The following is a 27659-nucleotide window of genomic DNA, read 5'->3' as shown; positions in this document are numbered from 1 at the left end:
CCAATTTTTTTTAAATCTTTCAAGATTGTCTTGGCTATTATATGAATTTTAGAAAGAGTTTTTCGATTTTCACAAAACTTTGTGGGAATTTATCCTTAACTCAATTTTGCAAGAATAGATGTGTAGAGAATATCAAGTCCTCCAATCCATGAGCAGCATATATTCCTTAATTTCTCCCAGCAATATTTTTAGTTTTCTAAATAGTGATCTCATTCATATTTGTAGGACTTAGTCCTGTGTGGTTTTTTTGGTCCTTTATTTTTTTTTTAAAGATTCAGTTTCACTTAATACTGTTTTGAAACTTTATTCTCTAGTTTTGTTTCTGTTATATAAAATTACCATCAGTTTTTATATTGACCTTAAGTTCAATGATCTTGCTGAATTTAAATTCTGATAGTTATACAGTCCTATCATTTATACATAGCAGGCACTCAAATCTTTTCAAATGTTTGCAGTAAATGCCTAACTGGTCATGGAGTTGTCACATAGATATTTATAGGTGTTGTTATAATTAACTTTGAAATAATGCAAAATGTTAATTTTTCCCCATGACCTGATTTATATAGTTATTTAATTTAAGGAAAAATGTATAGATACTTAAATATTCAAAATACACTCTAAAACACTGGTTAAATTTCCAAGCTCTGGTGCCAAACAAATTTAGGGTTGAATTCAATCAATTTGTTTACCTTTGATCTAAAGATATATCCCTTTAAGGTTTCTAATTTGTTAAATTATATTTTAATAAATATTTTATAGGGATATTATAAGAATTATATGTATTAGTATATGTATAGAATATATTCTTATCATATAGTAAATTTTAATAAGTGGTAGCTATTATTAACCTTTTTGAAGATCTATTTTCTTATTGTAAAGTGGACATAGCAATTACTTTCCATAGAATTGTTGAGAGATCCAAAGGAAAATGTCTATAAATGACTCTATTATTTTAATTTATATATTCTCTTAGATTAAGCTAAACTTCCGTGAAGTAACATTTTAAGGAACCTATATATTTAGAAACTTGGTTTGAGTAATTAGTATTATTGAGAAATTTTATAAAGTACTCTGCATGCAGAAATTCTTAATAACACATTAAATCTTGTGAGCCTTATTTCAATATTTAATTCCCATTAGCACTTCTAAAAGTGTTTTATTGCACCAAATGTTGCTCAAAGTATTCGATAGTGCCATAAATTTGTCCACTCTGCACTGTGGGGTTGAAATGACTTGCTTCTATTCTATTTCAATATACTAAATGTTGAATTAATGATTCCAAAGGACAGTGTGGGCTGAATATGTTATTTGTTTTAAACTGCAAAAAAAGAAATTTGACTTCTGATTAGAAAGCACATAATTGGAAAAGTGTTTACTTAGTTTTTAATGTAGTTTTCTCCTTAAGTTCTGGCATTGGAGAACTACAGGAGGAAAAGATATTTAAAAATAATTTTTATCTTTTTTCCCATCAATTTCTAGGTATGGTTGTACCTACTGTATCTTTTCTCTAATTAGAGATGGCAGGTAGACTGGCTCATTACTTCTGCCTAATGAGCCAGGCTCCATGCCACCTCTCTAATCAGAAAAGAGATAGGTACAGAATGTTCCCACGGACTTATTATAAATCATTTTCTTTCTCTCCCTTGCTCCTTTTTTTAATCAAAAAATTAAGTCACTGTCCTCCATACTTTTGTCTACATCCAAGATGGTTTCATTCAGGAGAGGTAATTGTGCAAGAGATTACCGTAAGCTGAATTAAAGGTGCTCTCATGCAGTACTGGGCCGGCTGTCTCTGCTTTGGAACAGATACGCCTCAATCACAAGCATATCAAACGAAGGTCTACAGGAAATCAAGATGGCTTTTCTTTCTTTCTCTGGTTAGGCTTACCTTGTTTCCTTGTTTCTGTACCCAGGAAGCGACAGCTTCATGTGAGTGTTGGCGGCTAGAAAGCCTTTTCTTTGAGTCTCATCTCCAACTAGCATAACTTTCAAGAAAAATATTGTAGGTTGCCAATGACACTTTCTGTTGCTGTGGGCCTTGTCTTTGCCTCCCCTAGGAAATTAGTCAATGGACCATATGAATATTTTTTCCTGGGTTCTGTATCTGTATTAATGGGATGTGTGTGAGTGTGTGTGCTCAGACATCTGATTTGCTTTGGCTGATTTTTAAATATACAAATAGAAACAGCTTAGACCTTCCATATCAACCAATGTGTCAGTTCCTTTTTAAGTACAGTTTGTTCCAGTCGTATATTTATTTTAATTCCTTCAGTTGGGCAGAAAACGAAGAGGAGTTGTGGTAACAGCCATGTAATTATAAACAGTCTTTAAAGTCACTGTGGTCATAAACTACAATAGCCGTGCAAATTTTGGATTTAAAAGTAAAAAATCACATAAATCAGTTTTTCAGAGTAATTTCTGAACTCTTATCAACAGAGTTCTAATTTCCTTTTAAATGTTGGCTTCTCTACATTAAGCCATTAAAAGCATGTATACTTTCTTAAGATCACTGGTCATTAAGGAATCAGTAAACTTTTGTTGTATAGCTGTGAAAGCAAATATACAAGGAAGAAAAAGATAATCACCTAATGCTAATGCCAACTTCCCTTCCATTCCGTATTTTCTAGGCATTGTATCTTCATTCACCTGCTTGTTCTTTCTGGAGTTGGAATACTATTTTTATTTCTACTATTGTCCCAAAGGTTATCAATAACATTTCTAACTTCAGCTATGTATGGAAAGTCAGTTTTCCTTTTAGTTTAGCTGGAGATAATACTAAAATTTTTCTGAGAGAATTCTTGTTTTTCATTAGGTAAAAAGTAAAGAAATAGAAAAATGTAGAAATTGATGAACTGAGACAGGTGAATGGAATGGAAACAGACTATAGGAACAAGGTCTATAAAGGTATTAAAAAAACAAACACGTGTTAGTCGGTCAGTCGTGTCTGACTCTGTTACTCCCATGGACTATTGCCCGCCAGGCTCTTCTGTCCATGGAATTCTCCAGGCAAGATACTGGAATGGGTAGCCATTCCCTTCTCCAAGGAATCATTCTAACCTAGGGATTGAACCTGACTCTCCCACATTGCAGGAAGACTCTTTACCATCTGAGCTGCCAGGAAAGCCCATATAATGCTGTAAAGTAAGTAAAGTCGCTCAGTTGTGTCCGACTCTTTGTGACCCCATGGACTGTAGCCTACCAGGCTCCTCCCTCCATGGGATTCTCCAAGCAAGAGTACTGGAGTGGGTTGCCATTGCCTTCTCCAGGGGATCTTCCCTGGAGACCTGGGTCTCCTGAATTCCAGGCAGATGCTTTAACCTCTGAGCCACCAGGGAAGCCCATATAATGCTGTAGAGGAGTTTAATTAAGGATGAAGGAGTTTCAGAGCATTGCAGAAGAGATATCTAGCAATGCTATTTGGACAAGTGACCAACTATGTTACAAAAATAAAAAGATAATGTAAATGTGTACCTTGCAATCATATTAAATAAAAACTGCAGATGAATTAAAATTTAAATGTGAAATATATAATCATGAGATAGTAGAGGACAGTAAAAGGAAATGTTTTCATAATCCTGGCATATTGAAGATTTTTATTAGCATGATATCCTGGCCAGAAACAGTAAAGCAAAAATATTGAAGCATCTGACAGAATTTAAAATTCAAACAGTGCTTATCATTTTTTGCTTATCATTCAAGCAGTGTGTATAGTTTGGCTGGGAATAAAAAATAGAATACTAGTGTTGGAAAGAGTTTGCAATAAACTGGCAAGCTATGAAAAGTAAAAATATGAAAGCTATGTCATCCAAGTGTTCTCCTTCCAGGACATATCTCTCAAGAATATGATTAAATAAGGCTTTAAATATGTATATGAAACGTTAATTGTAGAATTGCTTAAAGTAGCAAATAATTGGAACCAGTTAGAAACTTCAAAAGAGAATTGATTAAATAAATGATAATTTGTGCCTCCAATGGAAAAGTGTGTATTATTAAGAGAAATGAAATGTCTGTTGGTCAAGACTTGGCAACACATTCATGAAGTGTTATAATATAAAAAATGAATGAGCATAAAGTATAATATAATCTTACTTTAACATGGGTTGAGGAAGTGCAAATTTGCACTGGATATTGAACTCACTGTACATAGAAATTATTATTGCTATAATAATTAGTGCCTGAGAAGCAAGGTACTTGTTTTCGGTTTGAGTCTGGCTTTGCTTCTTAAAAGCCAAGTGACTTTGGCAAAAAGTTTAACTTCTCAATCCAGTTTCCTAATTTGTTTGTTCATCTATAACATGTGTTTTTGATATAGTTTTCAAAGCAACTGTAAAACTTTTAAATAATATATACTTGGTTTATGTTTGGTATCCAATAAAAGTTTGCTATTATAAATATTAATGTTATAATAATTTAGGTATTACTCTTATTGACTTTGTGAAATTTAAGTATTTCAAAATAATGGTCCTGGCCGACATTCAATTTCTGGCTCAAAATAAAAATTTTCCTAAGGTGAGTAAGAAAAAAATTTTAATTTAGTACAGTGATATACAATATGTTTAAACGGCTATATTTTGTGTAGGTAAGCTCCACAAAATAAGTTCTTTCTCTTTTCAAAGATTAGTCCTCTCTGATACTCTTCTTCATTGTTTTTTTTTGCAAATCCTGAAGTCTATCTGGTGTTATTTCTTTTCAGCCTGAAGGACTTCCTTCTTCATTGTTTATAGTTTGGCCAGTGGGAACAAATTCTCTCAGCTTTATGAAAAATGTCTTTAATTTGTCTTTACTTTTGAAAGATATTTTCACTGGATATAGAATTATACATTGTTAATTATAATTTTTTTAGAAGTTTAGAGATTGTTTTTTCACTGTCTTCCTGCCTTCATTATTTTTGATGAGTAATCAGCCATCATTCATATTAATATTCCTTTGTAGGGTATATGCCATTTTTTTCTTGTTGCTGAAAATTTTCTCTTTGATGTTAATAGTTTAATTAAATTGCCTGGACGTAGTTTTAATAGTATTCGTCCTAGTTGACATTTGTTCAGATTCTTGCATATGTAAATTGATGTTTTCACTACTTTTGGAAGTTCTGATAATTATCTCTTTAAACTTTTCTTCTTCTTTTTTTTTTTTTCCATTCCATATTCTTTCTCCTCTTTCTCTAGGACTTCAATTATGTTTATGTCAGAGCATGAATAGTACTCTACAGATGTAGGGCACGTTTTTGTTTGCTTTTTTTCACATACTCTTTTTTATTCTTAGCATTTCTGTTTGGATACTTTATATTGATTTGTCTTAACAGTCACTGATTATTAATTTCTTCTTTGTATCTAGGCTGCTCTTAAGCTTATCTAGAAAATTCTTCATTTTTTAATAACAAACTTTTCTTCTCTAAAATTTCCATTTGATAACTCGTTTGTAGGTTCCATCTGTCTGCTCATCATATTCCCTCATCTTTACACACATATTGTCACCATTTCCACTAGATCTCTTGGTATTTTTTGCCTTAGATATTTGGATCATTCCAACATCTGGGCCTTCCCTTGTGGCTCAGCTGGTAAAGAATCTACCTGCAATGTGGGAGACCTGGGTTTGACCCCTGGGTTGGGAAGATCCCCTGGAGAAGGGAAATTTTACCCACTCCAGTATTCTGGCCTGGAGAATTCCATGGACTGTATAGTCCATGGGGTCACAAAGAGTCAGACACAACTGAACGACTAGAATATTATGGAACATCTGAGCCATGTCTTGACTTTTGTGTGTGTGTGATGTACTATGTTTTCTTGCTGTTTCTTGTGTCTTAAAATGTTTTTATTGTGTGCCAGACATTTTGTGTAAGGGAACGGAAGAGATAGACGTGTGTTTGTATGTGTTAGTTGTTCAGTCATAGCTGACTCTTTGTGACCCCATGGACTGTAGCCCACCAGGCTCCTCTGTCTATGGAATTCTCCAGATAAGAATCCTAGAGTGAATTACCATTTCCTACCCCAGGGAATCATCCCGACCCAGGTACTGAACCCATATCTCCTGCATTGCAGCTGGATTCTTTACCATCTGAGACATCAGGAAAGCCAGGTAAATAATAGTTACCTCCAGAGAAAAGAGCATTTTTGGTTCTATTAGGCCTCTGGAGTGTGTGTGTTGGCAGTGCGTGGGAGGAGGAAAGGAGGAGAGCAGCATCAAACTTATTTGAAATTGATGTGGACTTGAGCTTTATTTCAGCTGTAATATAATTTAGTTCACCGCTGGTTTCAGATGTTTGAGGACACAGTTAGGATGGATGCAGACTCCCTCTGGTGCTAGGAGGGGCTGCTGTCTTCTTTTTCTATAACTGATTCTGCTACCTCTCACCTTTCTGTTAGGGATGAGAACAGCTGTGTGTTTCAACTCTTCTGTGAAAGACTTGTTACTTTTTAGAATTTATTAAATTTTTCTGTGTTATTTACTTTCTGATGGTTTAAAAAATGATTTTATAGCTTATCTGGCTTACTTTGGTTGTTTGATAGCTAAAGTGATGGTTTCAACTTTCTATACCTGAAGCACAGGTGGAAATTCAACTCTTACTGTAACACTTGATAGAACATTTTCTTTTTTTGACCAACTCTTTGCTTAACTCTGCACCTCTCTTGGTTCTTAACCATGGCTGGTCTCTGGCATTCTGGTCAAGGGAGGTACCTATTACTTAGCCCCAAAGATTATTTTGGTAGCATTTGGGAATTGACCTTATTGTTACCTCTTCTAATTTTTCCTGGAGATTTTTGGCTTTTGTGGACCCTAACTTTATATTTTTTAACTTTTACATAAGTTTTCTTTGGTCTTCCTGAAATCTATTCACTGCCAATATTTAACATTGAAATTTTTTGAGGATTCTGAACCCTTGTTGTTAGATTATCTCAACTCACTAGTGGCCTTTTTCTGTTTCTTGATTTTGTGGAGCAGTTTCTGTCTTATGACACTTGAACCATTGGTTATTTCTTCATTCAGCTCAAACTTTTACCTTCTAGGGGTTGATGATTAATTTGAATATTTTGTAGTCATCTGTTACTTGTTCAGGATAATACCTTGCCTTTGATTGATTTTAGCTACCAATTCTAGAGGTGAATTTTCAAATTTTCCTCAATCAAGGAATTTTATTATAATGTATATATTGTGTAAGTATATAATACACATATATTAATCATATCTGACTATATGGAATGCTTGTTTTTTTGTTATTGTTGTCTGCAATGACATTTTATTTAAATCTTTATTTTCTTTCTTACAGTTCCATGACAGCTGGAGTATATTCTTATCTTTTTGCTACTACTACCTAAAAGCAACATTAACAATAACAGAAACACAAAATACATTCTAAATTTTCTGGCATAAAGCCCTTACCATTGTGAGCATTAAAAAAATAGATGAGCAAGCTTCTTTGACTCTCCATTCTAGAGCCATCATTTTTGAAGTTCTAGACTTTTTTTTTGATTTGCTTTTATAATTGGATTCAGAGTACAATGTTTTCTTTTGTGTCACACTGAAGTAAATAGAAATTAGGTAATTAACCTGACCCCCATCATGCATAATTTTAATTTCAATTAGAACTTTTGATAGAAATGAGGAAAGGAGGTTATCTAAGTCTTTGTGGAATGGACGCAGATTTATTTTTTTTGTTTTATTGCATTGGCAGGTTTTTTCTTACATATGTGAATCATTAATGGTATTGTCAAAATGCTCAGTCTTTAAGCTTTGTTATTTTCAGAAATGAAGATTCTCAGTATGCTATCATACTAGTTTTTTTTTTTTAAATAAAAATTCACAGTAATTGTCTTTCTTTTAGCCTGTGAGTGGGTATCTCTATTTAAAGGCAACTGTGCCAATCATTATACTTCCAGTTCTAATTCTAAAATTGTTTTGGGTCACAAGGACAGATCTAGTCTTAATAACTTGTTGCTATTTCCATTCATTTGACTGTAGCATGTTTATTAACATCTAACTTTCTAAAATAGAAATTTTTGTTATGCCAGTGAGTTTTCTAGGTAATGGTCATTTATATGGCCTTGAAATATCAAAAGGTTCTTAAACCTCTCTCCCATTCTGTATTCACATTTATTATTCTTGTGTCATTTTTGTACCTTATGAGATTTTTTTTTATACCTTGTAAAATTGCCAGTTTTATAGACTGCTGCTGCTGCTGCTGCTAAGTCGCTTCAGTCGTGTCCGACTCTGTGCGACCCCATAGATGGCAGCCCACTAGGCTCCTCTGTCTCTGGGATTCTCCAGGCAAGAATACTGGAGTGGGTTGCCATTTCCTTCTCCAATGCAGGAAAGTGAAAAGCGAAAGTGAAGTCTCTTAGTCGTGCCCGACTCTTAGCGACCCCATGAACTGCAGCCTACCAGGCTCCTCCGTCCATGGGATTTTCCAGGCAAGAGTACTGGAGTGGGGTGCCATTGCCTTCTCCGAGTTTTATAGACTAAAGATTGTCAAATATTAACTATTTCAACCTTAAGTTAATATGTATGTAGGTATACTTAAATAATATAATACATGCTATTATCTTCATGTTAAAATTTATAAAAGTTGCTTCATCTTGGGCCATCTGTAAAATTTGAGTATTTTTAATTTTGAAGTATAATTCATTCATTTGACATGCTTTATTAATATTCCATTTATGTTTAAAGGCACACGTTATTTCCATGTTGAGAATTTTCTTCTTATAATTTATGAAATTTCATAGTTAACATGTGTTTCTCCTGGTACACATTTGTTTTACTTCTTCCTTTATAATTGGAAACCCCTTCTTTTCCCTGCTTAATTGCCCTGGTTAATTACCTACAGAACGATATTTACTACAAGTGGCAAATGTGGATATCAGACTTGGCAGAAAAGTAGTATTGTACCTTCGAATGTGATGTTAGCTATGGATTTTTCTAAATTCCCTTTCTTATATGAAGAATTATCTCTTTTTCAATGTTTACTGAGTGTTTTTCTAATGAAAGTGTTGGCATTTGGCAAAGGCCTTTTTCCTGCGTCTAAGGAGATATCATTTGTATTTTGTCCTTTATTCTATCAGGTTGTGCCTTATTTAGTTTTCATATGTAGAATGAACCTTGAATCTCCTAACTAAATCCTAGTTGCTTGTGGTGTATAATCCTGTATTTATGAAGTTGAATTTGGTTTACTAGTATTTTTTTTGAAGATATATATTCATAAGACATTGATCTGTAACTTTCCTTACTTGTATAGTTTTTATTGCTTTTGGTATCAGGGTAAGATAACTTCATAGAATTATTTGGGAAGTGTTTTTTTAAAAATTAATTTATTTTTTGTTGAAAGATAATTGTTTTACAGAATTCCATTGTTTTCTGTCAAACTTCATTGTGAAGTGTTTTTACCTTTTATATTTTTTGGGAGAGCTTGTGAAGGCTTCACATTTTTCCTCTTTATTTTATTTATTTGACTGCACTGGGTCTTAGTTGTAACTTGGGGAATCTTCCAGTTGCAGTATCAGGGATCTAGTTGCTTGACTGGGGATCAAACCAGACCCTTTGCATTGAGAGTGTGGCACCTCAGACACTGGACTACCAGGGAAGTCCCCATTGTTTCTCTTAAATGTTTATAAGTATTTAGTGAAGCCATGGATCCTGGATTTTCTTTGTGGAGAATAACTTTTTTAAAACTAAATAAATCTCCTTTTTTTATTATAGCTGTTTTAAGAATATCTGTTTCTTCTTTTTTCATTCACTATTATATTTGATTTTGTTTCTTCTAGTTTTACTAAGATATAACAGACATACAGCGCTGTTTAAGGTATACAGCACAATGATCTCATTTACATGCATAATGAAGTGATTTTTACAATAGTTTTGGTGAACATCCATCAACTTATATAGGTATAAAACTTAAGAAATAGAAAAAAATGTTTTCTTACGATAGCTCTTGAGATTTACTCTCTTAACAGCTTCCGTGTATGATATGCAGCAGTGTTAATTAAATTCATCATATTGTATATTATATCACTAGTACTTACACCTGGAGGTTCATACCTTTTGATTGTCTGCATCTCCTTCCCCCTCCCCTCTACCCTATTCCCTCTCTCTTAACCATACATTTGATCTTTTTTCTATAAATTTGTTTTAAAAATATCATAGACCTATAACACTATGTTAGCTCCTGTTACTCAACTTAGTGATTCAAAAATTTTGTGTTTTAAATGATCGTGACAATAAATCTAGTTACCATATATCACCATGCAAGATATTATGCAGTTATTCACTATATTTCCCACACTGTACATTCCATACCTGTAACTCATTTACTTTGCAACTAAAAGCTTTTCCTCTTAATCTCCCAGATCTATTTATTTCTTCCTCCTTCCGCCTCCCATTTCACTGCATCTATAAGTCTGTTTATGTTTTTTACATTTGTTCATTTGTTTTGTTTTTTCGATTTAAAATTTAAGTAAAATCATATACTACTTGCCATTCTCTTTCTGGTTTATTTCATATCCTCTGAGTTCATCCTTGTTTTTGCAAATGATAGGATTTTATTTCTTATGGCCGAGTAATACTCCATATTCTGTTTGTGTATGTGTGTATATATACCTCATCTTCTTTGTCCATTCATCTGTTGATACACATTTTGGTTGCTTCCTTATTTGGCTATTATAAATAATGCTACAATGAAAATAGAGGTGCATATATCTATTCTAATTAGTGCTTATGCTTCTTAGGATAAATACTGAGAAATGATACTGCTAGATCATACAATAGTTCTATTTTTAAATTTTTGGGGAATAACCATACTCTACCATAGTGGCTGCACCAGTTTACATTTCCAACAGTGAGGGTTTTCCTTTTCTCCTTGCCAACATTTGTTATTTGTTGTGTTTTGATAATAGCTACTTTGACAAATATGATGTAATATCTTACTATGGTTTTGACTTGCATTTTCCTGATGATGTTCATCATATTTCATCTGGCTGTTGGCCATTTGTGTATCTTCCTTGTAAAAATGTCTACTTAGACCATTTTTCAACTGGGTTATTTGTTCGCTTGTGGAATTATATGAGTTATTTATTTTTAATATTAAACACTTACATATATCATTTTCAGATATCGTCTCTCATTTACTAGGTGGCATTTTCCTTTTTAATTTATTTTTATATTGATGGATAATTGCCTTACAGAATTTTCTTGTTTTAGCATTTTACTTTTAACGATGGTTTCCTTCTCTGTGCAAAAGCTTTTTAGTTTGATGTAGTCTTGTTTGCTTATTTTTGCTTTGTTTTCTCTACCCAAGGATGCATATCAAAAAAAAAATTATGAAGATCAATGTCAAAGAGAACACACCTATTCTTTCTTCTAGATGTTATATGGTTTCGGGTCTTACATTAAAATTTTTAATCTATTTTGAATTTATTTTTGTGCATAATGTAATAGTCCAGACTGATTCTTTTGCATGTAGTTGTCCACTTCTCACAATACCATTTGTTAAAGAGGCTTTTCCCCATTTTATGCCCTTCCCGCCTTTTCCACAGAGTAATTGCCTGTATTCACTACATTCTTTATTCTAATCCATTGATCTATGTCTGTTTTTGTGCCAATATCATACTATTTTGATTACTATAGCTTTATAGTATGGTTTGAAATCAGGGAGCATGAGACCTCTGGGTCTTTCTCAATAATGTTTTAGCTATTTGGAGTCTTTTGTGTTTCCTTGCAAATTTTAGAATTATTTTGTTTGTATGAAAAAAAAAGTCATTGGTATTGCATTAAATCTGTAGATTGTTTGGGATTGGGATTGCATTGAATCTATAGTCGTGAAGATCTTTTGGGTCATGAAGATCTTTTGGGTTGTGAAGATCTTTGGGGTCATGGAGATGTTTTTTGTACAGTTCTTCTGTGTATTCTTGCCACCTCTTCCTAATATCTTCTGCTTCTGTTAGGTCCATACCATTTCTGTCCTTTATTGAGCCCATCTTTGCATGAAGTGTTCCCTTGGTATCTCTAATTTTCTTGCAGAGATCTCTAGTCTTTCCCATTCTATTGTTTTCCTCTATTTCTTTGCACTGATCACTGAGGGAGGCTTTCTTATCTCTCCTTGATGTTCTTTGGAACTCTGAATTCAGATGGGTATATCTTTCCTTTTCTCCTTTGCTTTTCACTTCTCTTCTTTTCACAGCTATTTGTAAGGCCTCCCCAGACAGCCATTTTGCTTTTTTGCATTTCTTTTTCTTGGATATGGTCTTGCTCCTTGTCTCCTGTACAATGTCACGAACCTTTGTCCATAGTTCACCAAGCACTCTATCAGATCTAATTGCTTAAATCTGTTTCTCACTTCCACTGTATAATTGTAAGGGATTTGATTTAGGTCATACCTGGGTGGCTTAGTGGTTTTCCCACTTTCTTCAATTTAAGTCTGAATTTGGCAATAAGGAGTTCATGATCTGAGCCACAGTCAGCTCCCCGTCTTGTTTTTGCTGACTGTTTAGAGCTTCTCCATCTTTGGCTGCAATGAATATAATCAGTCTGATTACGGTTTTGACCGTCTGGTGATGTCCATGTGCAGAGTCTTCTCTTGTGTTGTTGGAAGAGGGTGTTTGCTATGACCAGTGCATTCCCTTGGCAGAACTCTATTAGCTTTTTCCCTGCTTCATTTTGTACTCCAAGGCCAAATTTTCCTGTTATTCCAGGTGTTTCTTGACTTCCTACTTTTGTATTCCAGGCCCCTATAATGAAAGGACATCTTTTTTGGGTGTTAGTTCTAGAAGGTCTTATAGGTCTTCATAGAACCATTCAATTTCAGCTTCTTCAGCATTACTGGTTGGGGCATAGACCCGACCCATGGATTACTGTGATATTGAATGGTTTGCCTTAGAAACAAACAGAGATCATTCTGTCATTTTTGAGACTCCATCCAAGTACTGCATTTCAGACTCTTTTGTTGACTATGATGGACTATAAAGAAAGTTGAGCACCAAAGAATTGATGCTTTTGAACTGTGGTGTTGGAGAAGACTCTTGAAAGCCCCTTGGACTGCAAGGAGATCCAACTAGTCCATCCTAAAGGAAATCAGTCTTGAATGTTCATTGGAAGGACTGATGTTGAAGTTGAAACTCCAGTACTTTGGCCACCTCATGCAAAGAGCTGACTCATTTGAAAAAACCCTGATGCTGGGAAAGATTGAAGGCAGGAGGAGAAGGGGACAACAGAGGATGAGATGGTTGGATGACATCACTGACTCAATGGACATGAATTTGAGTAAACTCCAGGAGTTGGTGGTAGACAGGGAAGCCTGGCATGCTGCAGTCCATGGGGTCGCAAAGAGTTGGACACAACTGTGCGACTAAACTGAACTGAATCTGTAGGTTATTTGGGTAGTTTTGTCATTTTAAAATTGTTAGTGCATTCAACTGCAACAGATTTCTCTATATTAATATAACCTGCAACATTATTGAATTCATTGATGAGCTCTGGTAGTTTGTTGGTGATGATATCTATTTCTTGAGTCAGTTTCAGTAGTTTGTGTCTTTCTAGAAATTGGTCCATTTGATCTGGATTACCTAATTTTGGCATACATTTTTCAGGGATTCCCTTGTCATCTTTTCTTGTCTGTAAGGTCGGTTGCAATGTCCCCTCTTCCATTCCTGATATTACTAATTTGAGTCTTGTCTCCACTTTTCTTTGCATGTGTACGTGAAGACTTGTCAAAGATGCTGTTCATTAAAAAAAACAACAATTTTTGTTCTTTCTGGTTTTCCTGATTGTTTTAAATTCTATATTTCATTTGTGTCTAATCTTAATAATTGACATTTCAGTGTGCTTTGGATTGAGTTTCCTTTTTTTTTCTAATTTTTTAAGGTAGAAGACTAGGTTTATTGATTGGAAAAGTTTCTTTATTAATAAATATGATTATAGTTATATATTTCACTTTAAGCATTGTTTTACCTGAAACTCATAGAGTGAGATATATGTTCATTTTTATTTGTCTAAAGGATTTTCTGATTTACTTGTGATGTCCTCTTTGACCTATTTATTATTGGGCATATGTTGGTTACAGTTTATGTGATATATGTCTTTTTCTATTTTTAAACTTTCAAACTATTTGTTTCCTTAAGCTTGTCCATTGTAGAAAGCATATAGTTGAGTCATATTTATGTTTTTGTTTTCCATTCTGCAAATCTATGTTTTACTGTATTTAAACCATTTATATTTAATGCAATTATGATAAGGTAGTTAACTTTGTAATATTACTTTGCTCTCTGTTTTCTAAGGCTTATGCCTCTTTTGTTCATGTATTCTTTTGTGTTAAATAGAGGTTTTTGAGTATAACATTTTAATCCTCTTGTTATTCTTTTTACTATATTTGATATTTTATTAGTAGTTTCCCAGATTATCACAATTGCATCTAAACATAATAATCTAGCTTGAATTAATACCAAGTTAATTTCAATAGTATACTCAAACTTTGTGCTAATTTTTTGTTTGTTTTTATCCCCCTTGTTATTATCATTCAAATTATGTTGTTAACACAGATTTATAATTACTGTTTTATGCATTTCTCTTTTTAATTAAAAAAAGAATTGTAAATAAAGTATTTAAATAATATTTATACTCATGTAGTTACTTTTAAAAGTGTTCTTTATTTCTCTACATGGACTAGAATTATTGTCTAGTGTCCTTTCATTCAATCTGAAGACTTCCTTTAGTACTTATAAATTAGGCCTGTAAGTCATTAATTAAGTCTATAAATCATTGTCTCATTTTCTGTATATTTTGGAATTTCTTCATTTGTCCTGCATTTTTTATGAATAGTTTCTCTGGAAAGAGAATTTTTGGTTGATATTCTTTTCATTTTTCTTTGGTGCTTTAAATATGTCATCTCACTATCATCTGGCCTGTATGGTTTCTGATGAGAAATCTTGTTAATCTTATTGAAGATACATTGTATAGATGGATCAATCTTATTGAAGATACATTGTATAGATGGATCATTTCTCTCTTGGTGCTTTCATAAATTTCTGTTTGCATTTCAGTTGTTTGATTATGAAATATTGTGTACAGTTTTCTGAATTATTCTTCTTGAAGTTAATTGAGTTTCTTGGATGTATACGTTAATGTTTTTCATCAAATCTGAGGAGGTTTAGTGATTATTTCTTTAAATATTTTTCTTGCTCATTTCATTCTCTCTTCTCATGGGGCTAATACGATGGTCATATTTGTATACTTGGTGGGGATCCCACAAGTCCCTGAAGTTCTGGTTAATTTTTGTATATTTTTTTCTTTCTATTCTGCAGACTAATCTCAGTTGACCTGTTTTTAAGTTCACTGTTTTTTCTGCCCATTTGTATCTGCTGTTGAGTCCCTTTAGTGAGTTTTTCTTTTTTGATAGTTTCTGTCTCATATAATCATCTTTTCTATTTGCTCAGACATCATTCTGGTACTTTGGTTCTCTAGATATGGCTTCCTTCAGTGTTTTGAACATGTTTAAATAGTTGATGTAAAGTCTTTGTCTAGTAAGTGTAACGTATGGGCTTTTAAGTGGCCTAGCTTCTGTGACCACTTCCCCTCAACTGTTCATCAGCCGTACTTTCTTGTCCCTTTGCATGTACCATGGTTTTTGCTGAAAACTGGGCATTTTAGATAGTATAATGCAGCAGACACAAAACTCAGAGTCTGTCCTTCCCCAGGATGTTTGGCCGCTGTTTGCTTGTTAAGTGACTTTCCTAACAAATTATATAAAATGCACATTTTTGTCATGTATGGTCATTGAACTCTCTGTTCAGTTAACACGTGTGAGCGTGCACTCTGTTGTATTAGTTGTTCAGTCATGTCTGACTGTCTGCTTCCCATGGACCGTAGTCCACAAGGCTCCTCTGTCCATGGGATTCTCCAGGCAAGAATACTGGAGTACATTGCCATGCCCTTCTCCAGGGGATCTCCCTGATACAGGGATCAAACCCATGTATCCTGCACTGCAGGCAGATTCTTTACCATATGAGCCAATAATGGAAGAGGTTTTCATAAATTCTTAGAGCCAATAATCTTTTTAGTCTCTTCTGAGGGCTCTATTAGTCTGTTGCAATATACCTTTAACATTCAGTCAGACAGATTAGCACTCTTCTTTAGCCACCATTAACTGCTTGTATAGAATTACAAGGTCAAAGAGAGGTGAAAGTTTAAGTTCTACTCAAATGTCTTTTGGGGATGTACATGTTCCTGGACATATACATACCCCTTTGTATGAGCATGGCTTTCTAGATTCCCAGGAAATCTTTGCAAAGCCCCCTATGGATGTGCCATTTCTCAGTTTTTATCCCTTTTTTGTTTGTTTGTTGTTTTCCCAAGCTGTTATTGTTGCCTTAGGCAGCTATAATGTTAAGCAGTTAACACTGATTATTTTCAACAAACATCCCGGTTCAGTTCAGTTCCTCAGTCATGTTGGACTCTCTGTGACCCCCTGGACTGCAGCATGCCAGACTTCCCTGTCGATCACCAACTCCCAGAGCCTCCTCAAACTCATGTCCATTGCGTCGGTGATGCCATCTAACCATCTCATCCTCTGTCATCCTCTTCACCTCCCACCTTCAATCTTTCCCAGTATCAAGGTCTTTTCCAAGGAATTGGTTCTTTGTATCAGGTGGCCAAAATATTAGAGTTTCAGCTTCAGCATCAGTTCTTCCAGTGAATATTCAGGACTGATTTCCTTTAAGATTGACTGGTCGGATCTCCTTGCTGACCAAGGAACTCTCAGGAGTCTTTTCCAACACCACAGTTCAAAAGCATCAATTCTTCAGCGCTCAGCTTTCTTCATAGTTCAGCTCTCACATCCATACATGACTACTGGAAAAACCTTAGCTTTTACTAGACGGACCTGTGTCAGCAAAGTAATGTCTCTCCTTTTTAATATGCTGTTTAGGTTGGTCATAGTTTTTCTTCCAAGGAGCAAGCGTCTTTTAATTTTATGGCTGCAGTCAACATCTGCAGTGATTTTGGAGCCCCCCAAAATAAAGTCTGTCACTATTTCCATTGTTTCCCCATCTGTTTGCCATCAAGTGATGGGACCGGATGCCATGATCTTAGTTTTCTGAATGTTGACTTTTAAGTCAACTTTTTCACTCTCTTCTTTCACTTTCATCAAGAGGCTCTTTAGTTCTTTGCTTTCTACCATAAGGGTGGTGTCATGTGTATATTTGAGGTTATTGTTATTTCTCCTGGCAATCTTGATTCCAGCTTATACTTCATCCAGCCTGTCATTTCACATGTTGTATTCTGCATATAAGTTAAATAAGCAGGGTGACAATATACAGCCTTGACGTACTCCTTGCCCCATTTGGAACCAGTCTGTTGTTTCATGTCCAGTTCTAACTGTTGCTTCTTGACCTGCATACAAATTTCTCTGGAGGCAGATCAGGTGATCTGGTATTTCCATCTCTTTCAGAATTTTCCACAATTTGTTGTGATCCACAGTCAATGGCTTTGGCATAGTCAATAAAACAGAAATAGATGTTTTTCTGAAACTCTCTTGCTTTTTCAATGATCCAGTGAATGTTGGAAATTTGATCTCTGGTTCCTCTGCCTTTTCTAAAACCAGCTTGAACATCTGGAATTTCACAGTTCATGTACTCTTGAAGCCTGGCTTGGAGGATTTTGAGCATTACTTTGCTAGTGTGTGAGATGAGTGCAACTGTGTGGTAATTTGCACATTCTTTGGCATTGCCTTTCTTTGGGACTGAAATGAAAACTGACCTTTTGCAGTCCTGTGGCCACTACTGAATTTTCCAGATTTGCTGACATATTGAGTGCAGCACTTTCACAGCATCATCTTTTAGGATTTGGAATAACTCAATTGGAATCCCATCACCTCCACTAGCTTTGTTCATAGTGATACTTCCTAAGGCCCACTTGACTTTGATTCCAGGATGTCTGGCTCTAGGTGAGTGATCACACCATTGCGGTTACCTGGGTCATGAAGATCTCTTTTGTATAGTTCTGTATATTCTTGCCACCTCTTCTTAATATCTTCTGCTTCTGTTAGATCCATACCATTTCTGTCCTTTATTGTGCCCACCTTTGCATGAAAAGTGACTTCCTTGGTGGCTCAGATGGTAAAGCATCTGCCTACAATGTGGGAGAGCCAGGTCTGATCCGTGGGTTGGAAAGATCCTCTGGAGAAGGAAATGGCAACCCACTCCAGTACTCTTGCCTGGAAAATCCCATGGACGGAGGAGTGTTGTAGGCTACAGTCCATGGGGTTACAGAGAATCGGACATGACTAAGCGACTTCACTTTCACTTGGCATGAAATGTTCCTTTGGTATCTCTGATTTTCATGAAGAGATCTCTAGTCTTTCCTATTCTACTGTTTTCCTCTATTTCTTTTCATTGATTGCTGAGGGAGGCTTTCTTATCTCTCCTTGTTATTCTTTGGAACTCTGCATTCAAATGGGTATATCAGCCAGAACTGTTTCTGAGTGTCTCCTGTGGAGGTGTGGGTCAGCAGTGGCCTGCCACAGGGGCAGTGTCTCTGCGTGCAACAGACCTGGGTATGGCATAGGCCCTCTTGGAGGAGGTTGCCATTAACCCCACCCTAGAACTGCTGAACTTACACAGAACTTAAACAGACTCTTGGAGGGCACCAACAAAACCTTGCGCACACCAGGACCCAGGAGAAAGGAGCAGTGGCCCCACAAGAGGCTGACCCAGATATGCCCATGTGTGTCCAGGAGTCTCTGGCAGAGGTGTGAGTTGACAGTCGCCTGCTGCAGGGCCAGGGGCACTGAGTGCAGCAGTGTGTGCAAGGGGCTTTTGAAGGAGGTTGCCGTTATCTTCATTACCTCCACCATAGTTTGGCCTCAGGTCAAGCAACTGGGAGGGAACATAGTCCTGCGCATCAGCAGAAAATGGGATTAAAAATTTACTGAACATGGTCTCACCCATCAGAACAAGACCCAGTTTCCCTTTCAGTCAGTCTCTCCCATCAGAAAGTGGGCAGGCAGACTGAAAACCACAATCACAGAAAACTAACGAAACTGATCACATGGATCACAGCCTTGTCTAGCTCAATGAAACCATGAGCCATGCTGTGTAGGGCCATCCAAGATGGATGGGTCATGGTGGAGAGTTTTGACAAAATGTGGTCCACTGGAGAAGGGAATGGCAAACCACTTTAGTATTCTTGCCTTCAGAATGCCATGAACAGTATGAAAAGAAATGACCAAGCTCTGAGTAATTTCATGTGGGGTTTTTATAGTACCACTGTCAGACTAGGGGCTTCCCTGGTGGCTCAGAGGTTAAAGCGTCTGCCTCCAATGCGGGAGACCCGGGTTCAATCCTTGGGTCAGGAAGATCCCCTGGAGAAGGAAATGGCAACCCACTCCAGTACTCTAGCCTGGAGAATCCCATGGACTGAGGAGCCTGGTGGGCTGCAGTCCATGGGGTCACAAAGAGTCGGACACAACTGAGTGACTTTACTTACTTACTTACCAGACTAAATAATGACAGTTTTCTGAGATTAAGGCTTTCAAGGAGCTCCAACGCCACTCTCATTCCTCCAGTGGATGCTAGGCTGCTATTTTTCGCTGTGATCATAGAATATCCAATATCAAGATTAACCATTGAGTGACTGAGAGGAGGATGGCAATTGAGAAAGATAAAATGCCACAAAATAAGCTATTCTTATTGTTATTCACCCACGAAAACACACCCCGCCCCCTGGATTTTTGCAAATCTTTAGTCAATTTCCATCGTTTTGGAAAAGTTGACTTGACATCCTTTGTTAGTGTCATCATTGCTTTTATGGCAGAATCTTCAGTTGTTCTTACTTTGCCATTCCTGATCACACTGAGTAATTTCTCTCATCATTATTTTGAACTTTTATCGCAGGCATAACCTTTGTTTGTTAGATTTATAACTAGTATTCATGTTTTGGGACTAAATATTACTTTAAAAACTTCTTTCCAGTAGTTCATCACTAGTGTATAGAAATTGAATTGATTTCTATACATTCAACTTGTTGCTAAATTCACATTACTTCTAGTAGTTTTTGTATAAATTTACTGGGCTTTCCTAAGAGACAATTATATTACCCATGAATAGAGGCCATTTTATTTCTTCCTTTCCAGTTGGTGTGACTTTTTAAAAATTTAGCCTTATTGCAAAACTACTCTTTTTATCTTGATTTATGTATTAGATTATTTACTCAGTTTTCCTATTGAAGTAATTTTGCTATGCCGCCAATCATAATGTGGATGTACTGCTTCTTTCCAGTAATTACATATTTTCTGGTATGATTCATATCTGTTTACTTGATCAATTTATGTAATTTAACTGATATTTGCCATATGAATATTTTTCAAAGAAAAATCATTTTATTGTTTATTCCAATGAATATCTGTTGCTGTAAACCTGGCAACTGAGAAAGGAATTAGTAAAATTCACTCTTATGACTGTGTCCTTGATTTTATGATATTCTCCCTCCAAAATCAAATCATAATTCTTGTTTAGAGTGGATGATTCACATTAACTCTAGGTCTTTTGTGAACTTTTTTAACTTTAAAAATTCCCTTCAAATATGAATTCTGTGGTAGAAGATGTGATTGTTCTATGTTCAGATTCCAAATTTGAACACTAAAATTGTTTTTAAAGCTCATAAAACCTAGTCCCTTTATTTTACAGGTGATAAAAGAGACTTCACAAACCCTCTGCAGCAAAGTGTCCCTTTAACTATTGCTAAAATACAGGAAATGAATTCAGATTGATTAATATTGAGGTGTACAGCTTCACTTCTATACCCTAGTCTGACTTCTGTTGACTTAGAGACTGTAATAGCCTAACTGGTCTCACTACTTCTACCCTTGTCTTCCTATATTCTGTTTCTAACACTTTGGAATAAACCTGAGTTCATGTCACTACCCTATGCTCTCCAATAACTTCCTATTTTACACAGAATAAAAACCAAAGTACTAACAATAGGCTCCATGACTTTTCGCAATTGGAACCCAAATACCCCATCCCCCTGCCGACCACCACAGCACCCAGTTACTTGTCTGGCTGGCTTGTCTGACTTAATTTTCCAAGAGCCTCCCTTCTCTTACTCTGCTTCAGGGTACTGGCTTCTTGCAGCTCCTCTAGTATGCCAATCATAGTGGCTTAGGCATCTGTGCGTTCATTGACTTCTGTCTGGAATATTTCCCCTAGATGTATACATGATTCATCTCTTTCTGCTCTCAATGAGACCTCTCTTTAACATACCAACCAAATTAATTCCAGCTATGCTCTCTATGTAGCTCTAATTTCCCCCATTTTCATAGTATTTATCATATTTTAATATATAAGTTGCTCATTTATTATGTTCATATAACTGCTGGAATATAGGCTCCACAGTCGGTTTTTTTTTTTGGCTTTTTGTGCCTGTTTTGTTAACTAATGTATCCCCCAAACCCATGAAAAGTCCTAACATATGAAAGGCTCCTGATAAATATTTGTTGAAGGAATAAATGAAGAAAGAATGAAAGCACCTTGATAATTTAAATCCATGATTAAAGCTTTGGGAAAATCACAATGATCATCAATTTTGCTTTCAGGGATATTAGGTCTTTCAAAAATCACAAGTGATTATCCCTTACTTGTTATGATCTGTATTTTCAAAAATCGGAAGTGATTATCCCTTATTTGTTATGATCTGTATTTTCTTTGAAATAAAACATTCCCTAGCAGTTCTATATATAATGTTTTAGACTTTTTAAAAAATATACTGAAAAAACAAATTGGATAATATGGAATACTTTTCATAACATATTTTTTCTCTTTGATAACTCATTATGTTAAATGTACAAAATATTGACTAAATTCATTACCTATGCCTCCATAACAAAATACCACAAACTGGGTGGCTTATAACAATAGAACTATATTGTCTCACAGTTCTGGAGGCTATACATCCAAAATCAAGGTGTTACTAGGTCCATGTTCTCTTTGAAACCTCTAGTGGAGAATCCTTTGCCTTTAATTAACTTCTGGTGGTGGCCATCAATCCATGGTATTCCATGACTTATATAGTTACATCACTCCAAACCCCCCCCCTTTGTTGTCACATGGCCTTCTCATTGTGTGAATGTGTTTCTCCCAGGCACTTTCTTCTTCTTACAAGGATACTAGTCAGGTTAGAGCCCACCCTAATGATATCACGTTAACTTGATTATATCTGCAAAGACCCTATTTCCATATAAAGGCATGTTCATAGGTACTGGGGGATGACTTCAATATGCAGTTTGGGAAGAGTACCATTCAACCTGTAACAATAGCTTTTAAATTTGGGGACGGTATTGCTTGATGGCACAGTATGCTTTGAAGATGATGAGAAACTTCTTGTTGCTTCATTAGTAAGTGCTGCCAATAGCGGAATCTCTTTAATGTCCCCAGCCAACACTGAAGTGAATACTATAATTATTTCAATTAGCCTGCTTCCTGTATATCAATTGAAAACCTTTAGATTCATGAAGAAATATTCATATGTGAAATGTTATTTTCTTACCTATAGCCTTTAATATAATTGTAAGAAGAAATAGAAATATATACACACTAGCACAAGCTCACACACAAACACATGTCCTTTTTATGCCCCTGAATCTCACCCTTCTTTGCTCATTCATCTCCCCCTGCTTCAAAACTATTTGGCGTGCTAATTCTGCTTGACATCTTTTATTCATCTAGCATAACCTCACTCTGTCCCAGGTCCAAGGAACTGCAGCAAAGGTTGAGCAAACATTTTTAAAAACTCTTATTGTTAAGATAAAATTAAAAAAATAGAATTGTTTAAAAAAACATATTTGAGAAAATAGTCGTTTGGTGATTGGCCATTGCTCTAAATTTAATTAAAAAACAGTTACTGAATAGGCATTATACTTTAGATCATATCCTTTTTTGTGTCCCCATGATTTAAACTCTAGCTAGAACCTTGCCATTTTCATTGTTTTTCTTATTATTAAAACAAACAAACAAGCTTTCTTACATTTTTCTGTTCCTACTCTCCATGGGCTTGTCTGTTAATACATTGTAAATACGTATTTGCTGAATTGATAAAATTGTGTGTGGTTTAAAGTTGATATCTACCCATATCTTGAAAAGTTACCTAATTTAAAGCAGATTGGGCTCTGAACTTGACTTGTTTTATAAAAATATTCATGTGGTGATGGAATTTTGAGACCTGAGTAATTCAGATACATGTGAGTAACTCAGAACTCATACATAGGAGGTTTACAATTGATCCTCACTTATCACAGGTTTTCTAAATGAAGCATTAATCTTAATTTGGAGAGTACCTAAACTGATGCCCTGAAGCTTGGTGACTGAGCAAGTGGAATGGAAAAATGGGGAGTCTTCTCAGTAATGTGAATGCTCTGAAAATCACATGGGAAACAGATGATAATCACATTTAGGGCTGATGAAATGATAGATTTATATGTTTATAAACTACAGAGAAATTTGATTTGGGGAAGATATTCTGGATAGAGATTATAAGTTGTGTCAGTAAATAGGCTCGCCAAAATAATAACTCTGACTTAAGGCCTATAAAGTTTATAGAAATAACTATGATCATTACTGTTATTCATTTGTAATTAGTAAAATAGATACTGGTCAGTGATGAGGGCATGACAACCCACTCTAGTATTCTTGCCAGGAAAATCCCATGGACAGAACAGCCTTGCGTGTTATGGTCCATGGGGTTACAAAGAGTCATATACGACTGAAGTGACTTAGTACACATACTGGTCTATAAGAATTTGAAAAGGCTGTGATATAAAGCACTTCCACCTATTGGCCAAATTACTAGTAAGGAGATTAAAACAGTTAAAAAAAAAAAGTCTCTCAACCAATAAGCCCAGGACCAAATGACCTCACTGGTGAATTCTAGAAAGTAGTCAAAGAAGATTAAATACCTAGTCTTCTCAAACTCTTCTTTGATGAACATAGATACAAAAATTCTGAACAGGATATTAGCAGACTGAATCCAACAAGACATTGAAAGGCTCATGCACTGTGATCAAGTGGGATCTATTCCAAGGATTTAAGGATGGTTCAGTATCCACAAATCAATCTAGGTGATAAGTCACATTAGCAAAATGAAGGATAAAAGTCATATGATCATCTCAACACATGTAGAAAAAGCATTTTACAAAATTCAACATTAATTTATGACAAAGACTCTCAGCAAAGTGTTTATAGAGGGACTATATCTCAGCATAAAATGGCCATGTATGACAAACCCACGGCTAACAATGGTGGAAATATGAAGGCTTTTCCTACAAGATCAGGAATAAGACAAGGATGTCCTCTGACTACTTCTAGTCAACATTGTTTGAAATTCATATCCACAGCAATTAGCAAGAAATCCCTGATAGCTCAGCTGATAAAGAATCCACCTGCAGTGCAGGAGACCCTGGCTTGATTCCTGGGTCAGGAAGATCCCCTGGAGAAGGGATAGGCTACCCACTCCAGTATTCTTGAGCTTGCTTCCCTGGTGGCCCCGATGGTAAAGAATCTCCTGCAATACAGGAGACCTGGGTTCGATCCCTGGGTTAGGAAGATCCTCTAGTGGAGGGCATGGCAACCCACTCTAGTATTCTTGCCTGGAGAATCCCCATGGACAGATGGAGCCTAATGGGCTATAATCCATGGGGTTTCAAAGAGTTGGACATGATCGAGTGACTAAGCACAACACACAAGAAATAAAAGGAATCTAAATTGGAAGGAAAGAAAAGAAAAACTGTTGCTGTTTGCAGATAACCCATTATTGTTGTTGCTGTTCAATCACTAAGTCATGTCCAACTCTTTGTGACCCCATGGACTGTAGCATGCAGGCAAAGCTGTCATTATTTGCAGATAACATGTTATGGAAAGCCTAAAGACTGCCCGCCAAAAGCTGTTAGAACTAATAAATAAGGCAAGTTGCAGTATATAAAATCAATATACAAAAATATGTTGTATTTCTATACACAATGAACTATGAGGAAGAGAAATTAAGAAAACAATCATATTTACAATTGCATCAGATTGGTAAAGAATGTGCCTGCAATGCAGGAAATCTGAATTTGATCCCTGGGTTGGTAAGATAACCTGGAGAAGGAAATGGCAACGCACTCCAGTATTCTTGCCTGAAAAAGCCCACGGACAGAGGAGCCTGGCAGGCTACAGTTCATGGGCTTGCAAAGAGTCAGACACGGCTTAGTGACTAAACCACCACAAAAGCAAAATAGGAATAAATTTAACCAAGGAGGTAAAAGACCTGTACATTGAAAACTATAGGACACTCATGAATGAAACTACAGACACAAATTAGTGCAAACTTATTTCTTATTCATAGATTGGAATAGTTAATATTCTTGAAATGTCCATCTTATCCAAAGAGTTAGTCTCTCAGTGGTGTCCAACTCTTTGAGACCCGACTGTAGCCCACAAGGCTCTTCTTGCCTGGTATTTTCCAGGCAAGAATACTGGAGTGGGTTGCTATTTCCTTCTCCAGGGGGTCTTCCAGACCCAGGGATCAAATCCAGGTCTTCTCATTAAAGGTAGATTCTTTACCATATATCCCACCAGGGAAGCCCCCAAAGTGAAGACTGCAGCCCAGGAGACAGTACGTCTGATAGCTCTGAGAGACTGCTCCATCTTATCCAAAAAATCTATAAGTTCAGTGCAACTCTTTTCAAAATTCTAAGGGCATATTTCATAGAACTAGAACAAATAATTCTAAAAGTTGCAGCAAACCACAAAAGATCATGAATTATCAAAATGATCTTGAGCAAGAAGAACAAAGCTGGAAGAACGGTCCTGCCTGATTTCAAACTCTACTACAAAGCTATAGTAAGCAACATTGTATGGTTTTGGCACAAAAACAGATACACAGATCAATGGGACAGAATTGAGAACACTGGATTGTGCCAAATAAAAATTTAAAAAACTCATCAATACAGAGAACAGTTTACTGGTAACTGTAGGGGAATGTGGTTGAGAGGGTGTCAAAACTGATGAGGGTGTCAACTTGTATAGTGATGGGTGATAACTAGATTTGTGGTGACCACTTTGTACTATATACAGATGTTGAATTATAATGCTGTACAACTAAAACTAATATGAATAAAAAGTTTCATAGCTTTAAAAGAATTTCACTTGAACATTTGTCAGACATTGCTTGGAAAACTGAGATTTCATATTTATATATATATTTTATAGGTTCAGAGCAGTTTGTTGGAAGAATGCAAGATTTTCGATTATACCAAGTGGCACTTACAAACAGGTAAGCTGATTGAAAATTTTACACCTGAAGTGTAAGAATAAATTCATTTAAGTGAGAATATCATGAATATTTTAGAATTTTCCGCCTTTGCAGTATTTGGTGAACATCATCTAATTAATGTTTTTAGTGTTTGCTTTGGCTTAGTCTATGGTTTTTATCACTAGTGCTACTCTGTAGGTAACTCATAACATAAAATTGATCAAATTCTGTAAAAATGATTTCTTCTAAGAAAACTAGATTTTGAACAAGTAGTAGTGTATAATTTAGGATGTTGTTGTTGTTTTGTTACTAAGTCATGTCTGATTCTCTTGAGACCCCATGGACTGTAGCCCACTAAGGGCCCCTGTCCATGGAATTTCCCAAGCAAGAATACTGAAGTGGGTTGCCATTTCATTCTCCAGGGGATCTTCCTGACCCAGGGGTTGAACTCGCATGCCAGTTCTTTACCACTAAACCACGAGGGAAACCTGTAATTTGGGATAAAAGTGAAGTGAAAGTTGCTCACTAGTGTCTGACTCTTTGTGACCCCATGGACTGTATAGTCCATGGAGTTCCCCAGGCTGGAATAATGGAATGGGTAGCCTTTCCGTTCTCCAGGGGATCTTCCCGACCCAGGAATTAAACCAGGGTCACCTGCATTGCAGGCAGATTCTTTACCAGCTGAGCTATCAGGGAAGCCCCTTATACATTTGTTTAAATGTTCTCTTTGAAGTTGTTTCTGATACTTAAGAAACCGCTATATCTGCCTTTTAAAATTGCTTTGCTGAATTTGTAAGTACTAGAGAATGTAGAACAAAGGAAATGAGCACTTATACTGATGTGTAGAAAAACCTCAAGACACTGGACTACTAGACTTAGAGACAAAAAGAGTAAGTCATTTGAAGTATTGTTATATATTTCTATTTCCAGTGAACAAATCATTGTGTGGACTTGGGCTATATTTATTGAAGTATTTCTTCATCTTGAGAATAGGTAGGAAGTCTTTCTTAGGTGTTTTTTAAGGCATGCATATTTCCATTCTCCTCAGAAAGTTCAAGGAAAATTCAGCCTGAGATATCCTCTGAAGTTTGTTTCCTGAGTTATGATTTGATGATATAATATTACATCATTGTTTGAATACGTTGATCTTATTCACTTGCAGAAGAAGAATGTTTATTCATTTTTCTTCAAGGGAAATGTAGATTAGTATGGTGAATTTCCAATGACAGAACTAGTTCTTGTAAATTTGAGAGGCATTGCTCTTGAGATGAAGTGATGATCTTATGTCCATTAACAATATACAGATTCTTTTAGTTGGTCTATATGATCCAGAGATGCCTGAATATAGGGTGCTGTAACACCGAAACACTTTCTTGGGGAGATTTATGGCCACTCGTCTCACAATC

The 27659-nt window shown here is 35.8% G+C and overlaps 1 protein-coding gene across 1 annotated transcript in view; it reads left to right on the top strand.

The window, feature by feature from the left end:
• USH2A (usherin) overlaps nucleotides 1-27659 on the top strand; it is a 935662-nt gene that overhangs the window by 71776 nt on the left and 836227 nt on the right. Inside the window, exon 5 of the mRNA XM_005690572.2 lies at nucleotides 26211-26274. Coding sequence (XP_005690629.2) covers nucleotides 26211-26274 — 64 coding nt within the window. The remainder of the gene's footprint in view (nucleotides 1-26210; nucleotides 26275-27659) is intronic.

This window comes from Capra hircus, chromosome 16 (assembly GCF_001704415.2).
Source record: "Capra hircus breed San Clemente chromosome 16, ASM170441v1, whole genome shotgun sequence".
In the NCBI taxonomy this organism is placed as follows: domain Eukaryota; kingdom Metazoa; phylum Chordata; class Mammalia; order Artiodactyla; family Bovidae; genus Capra; species Capra hircus.
This window is presented reverse-complemented; position numbering and strand designations above follow the sequence as displayed.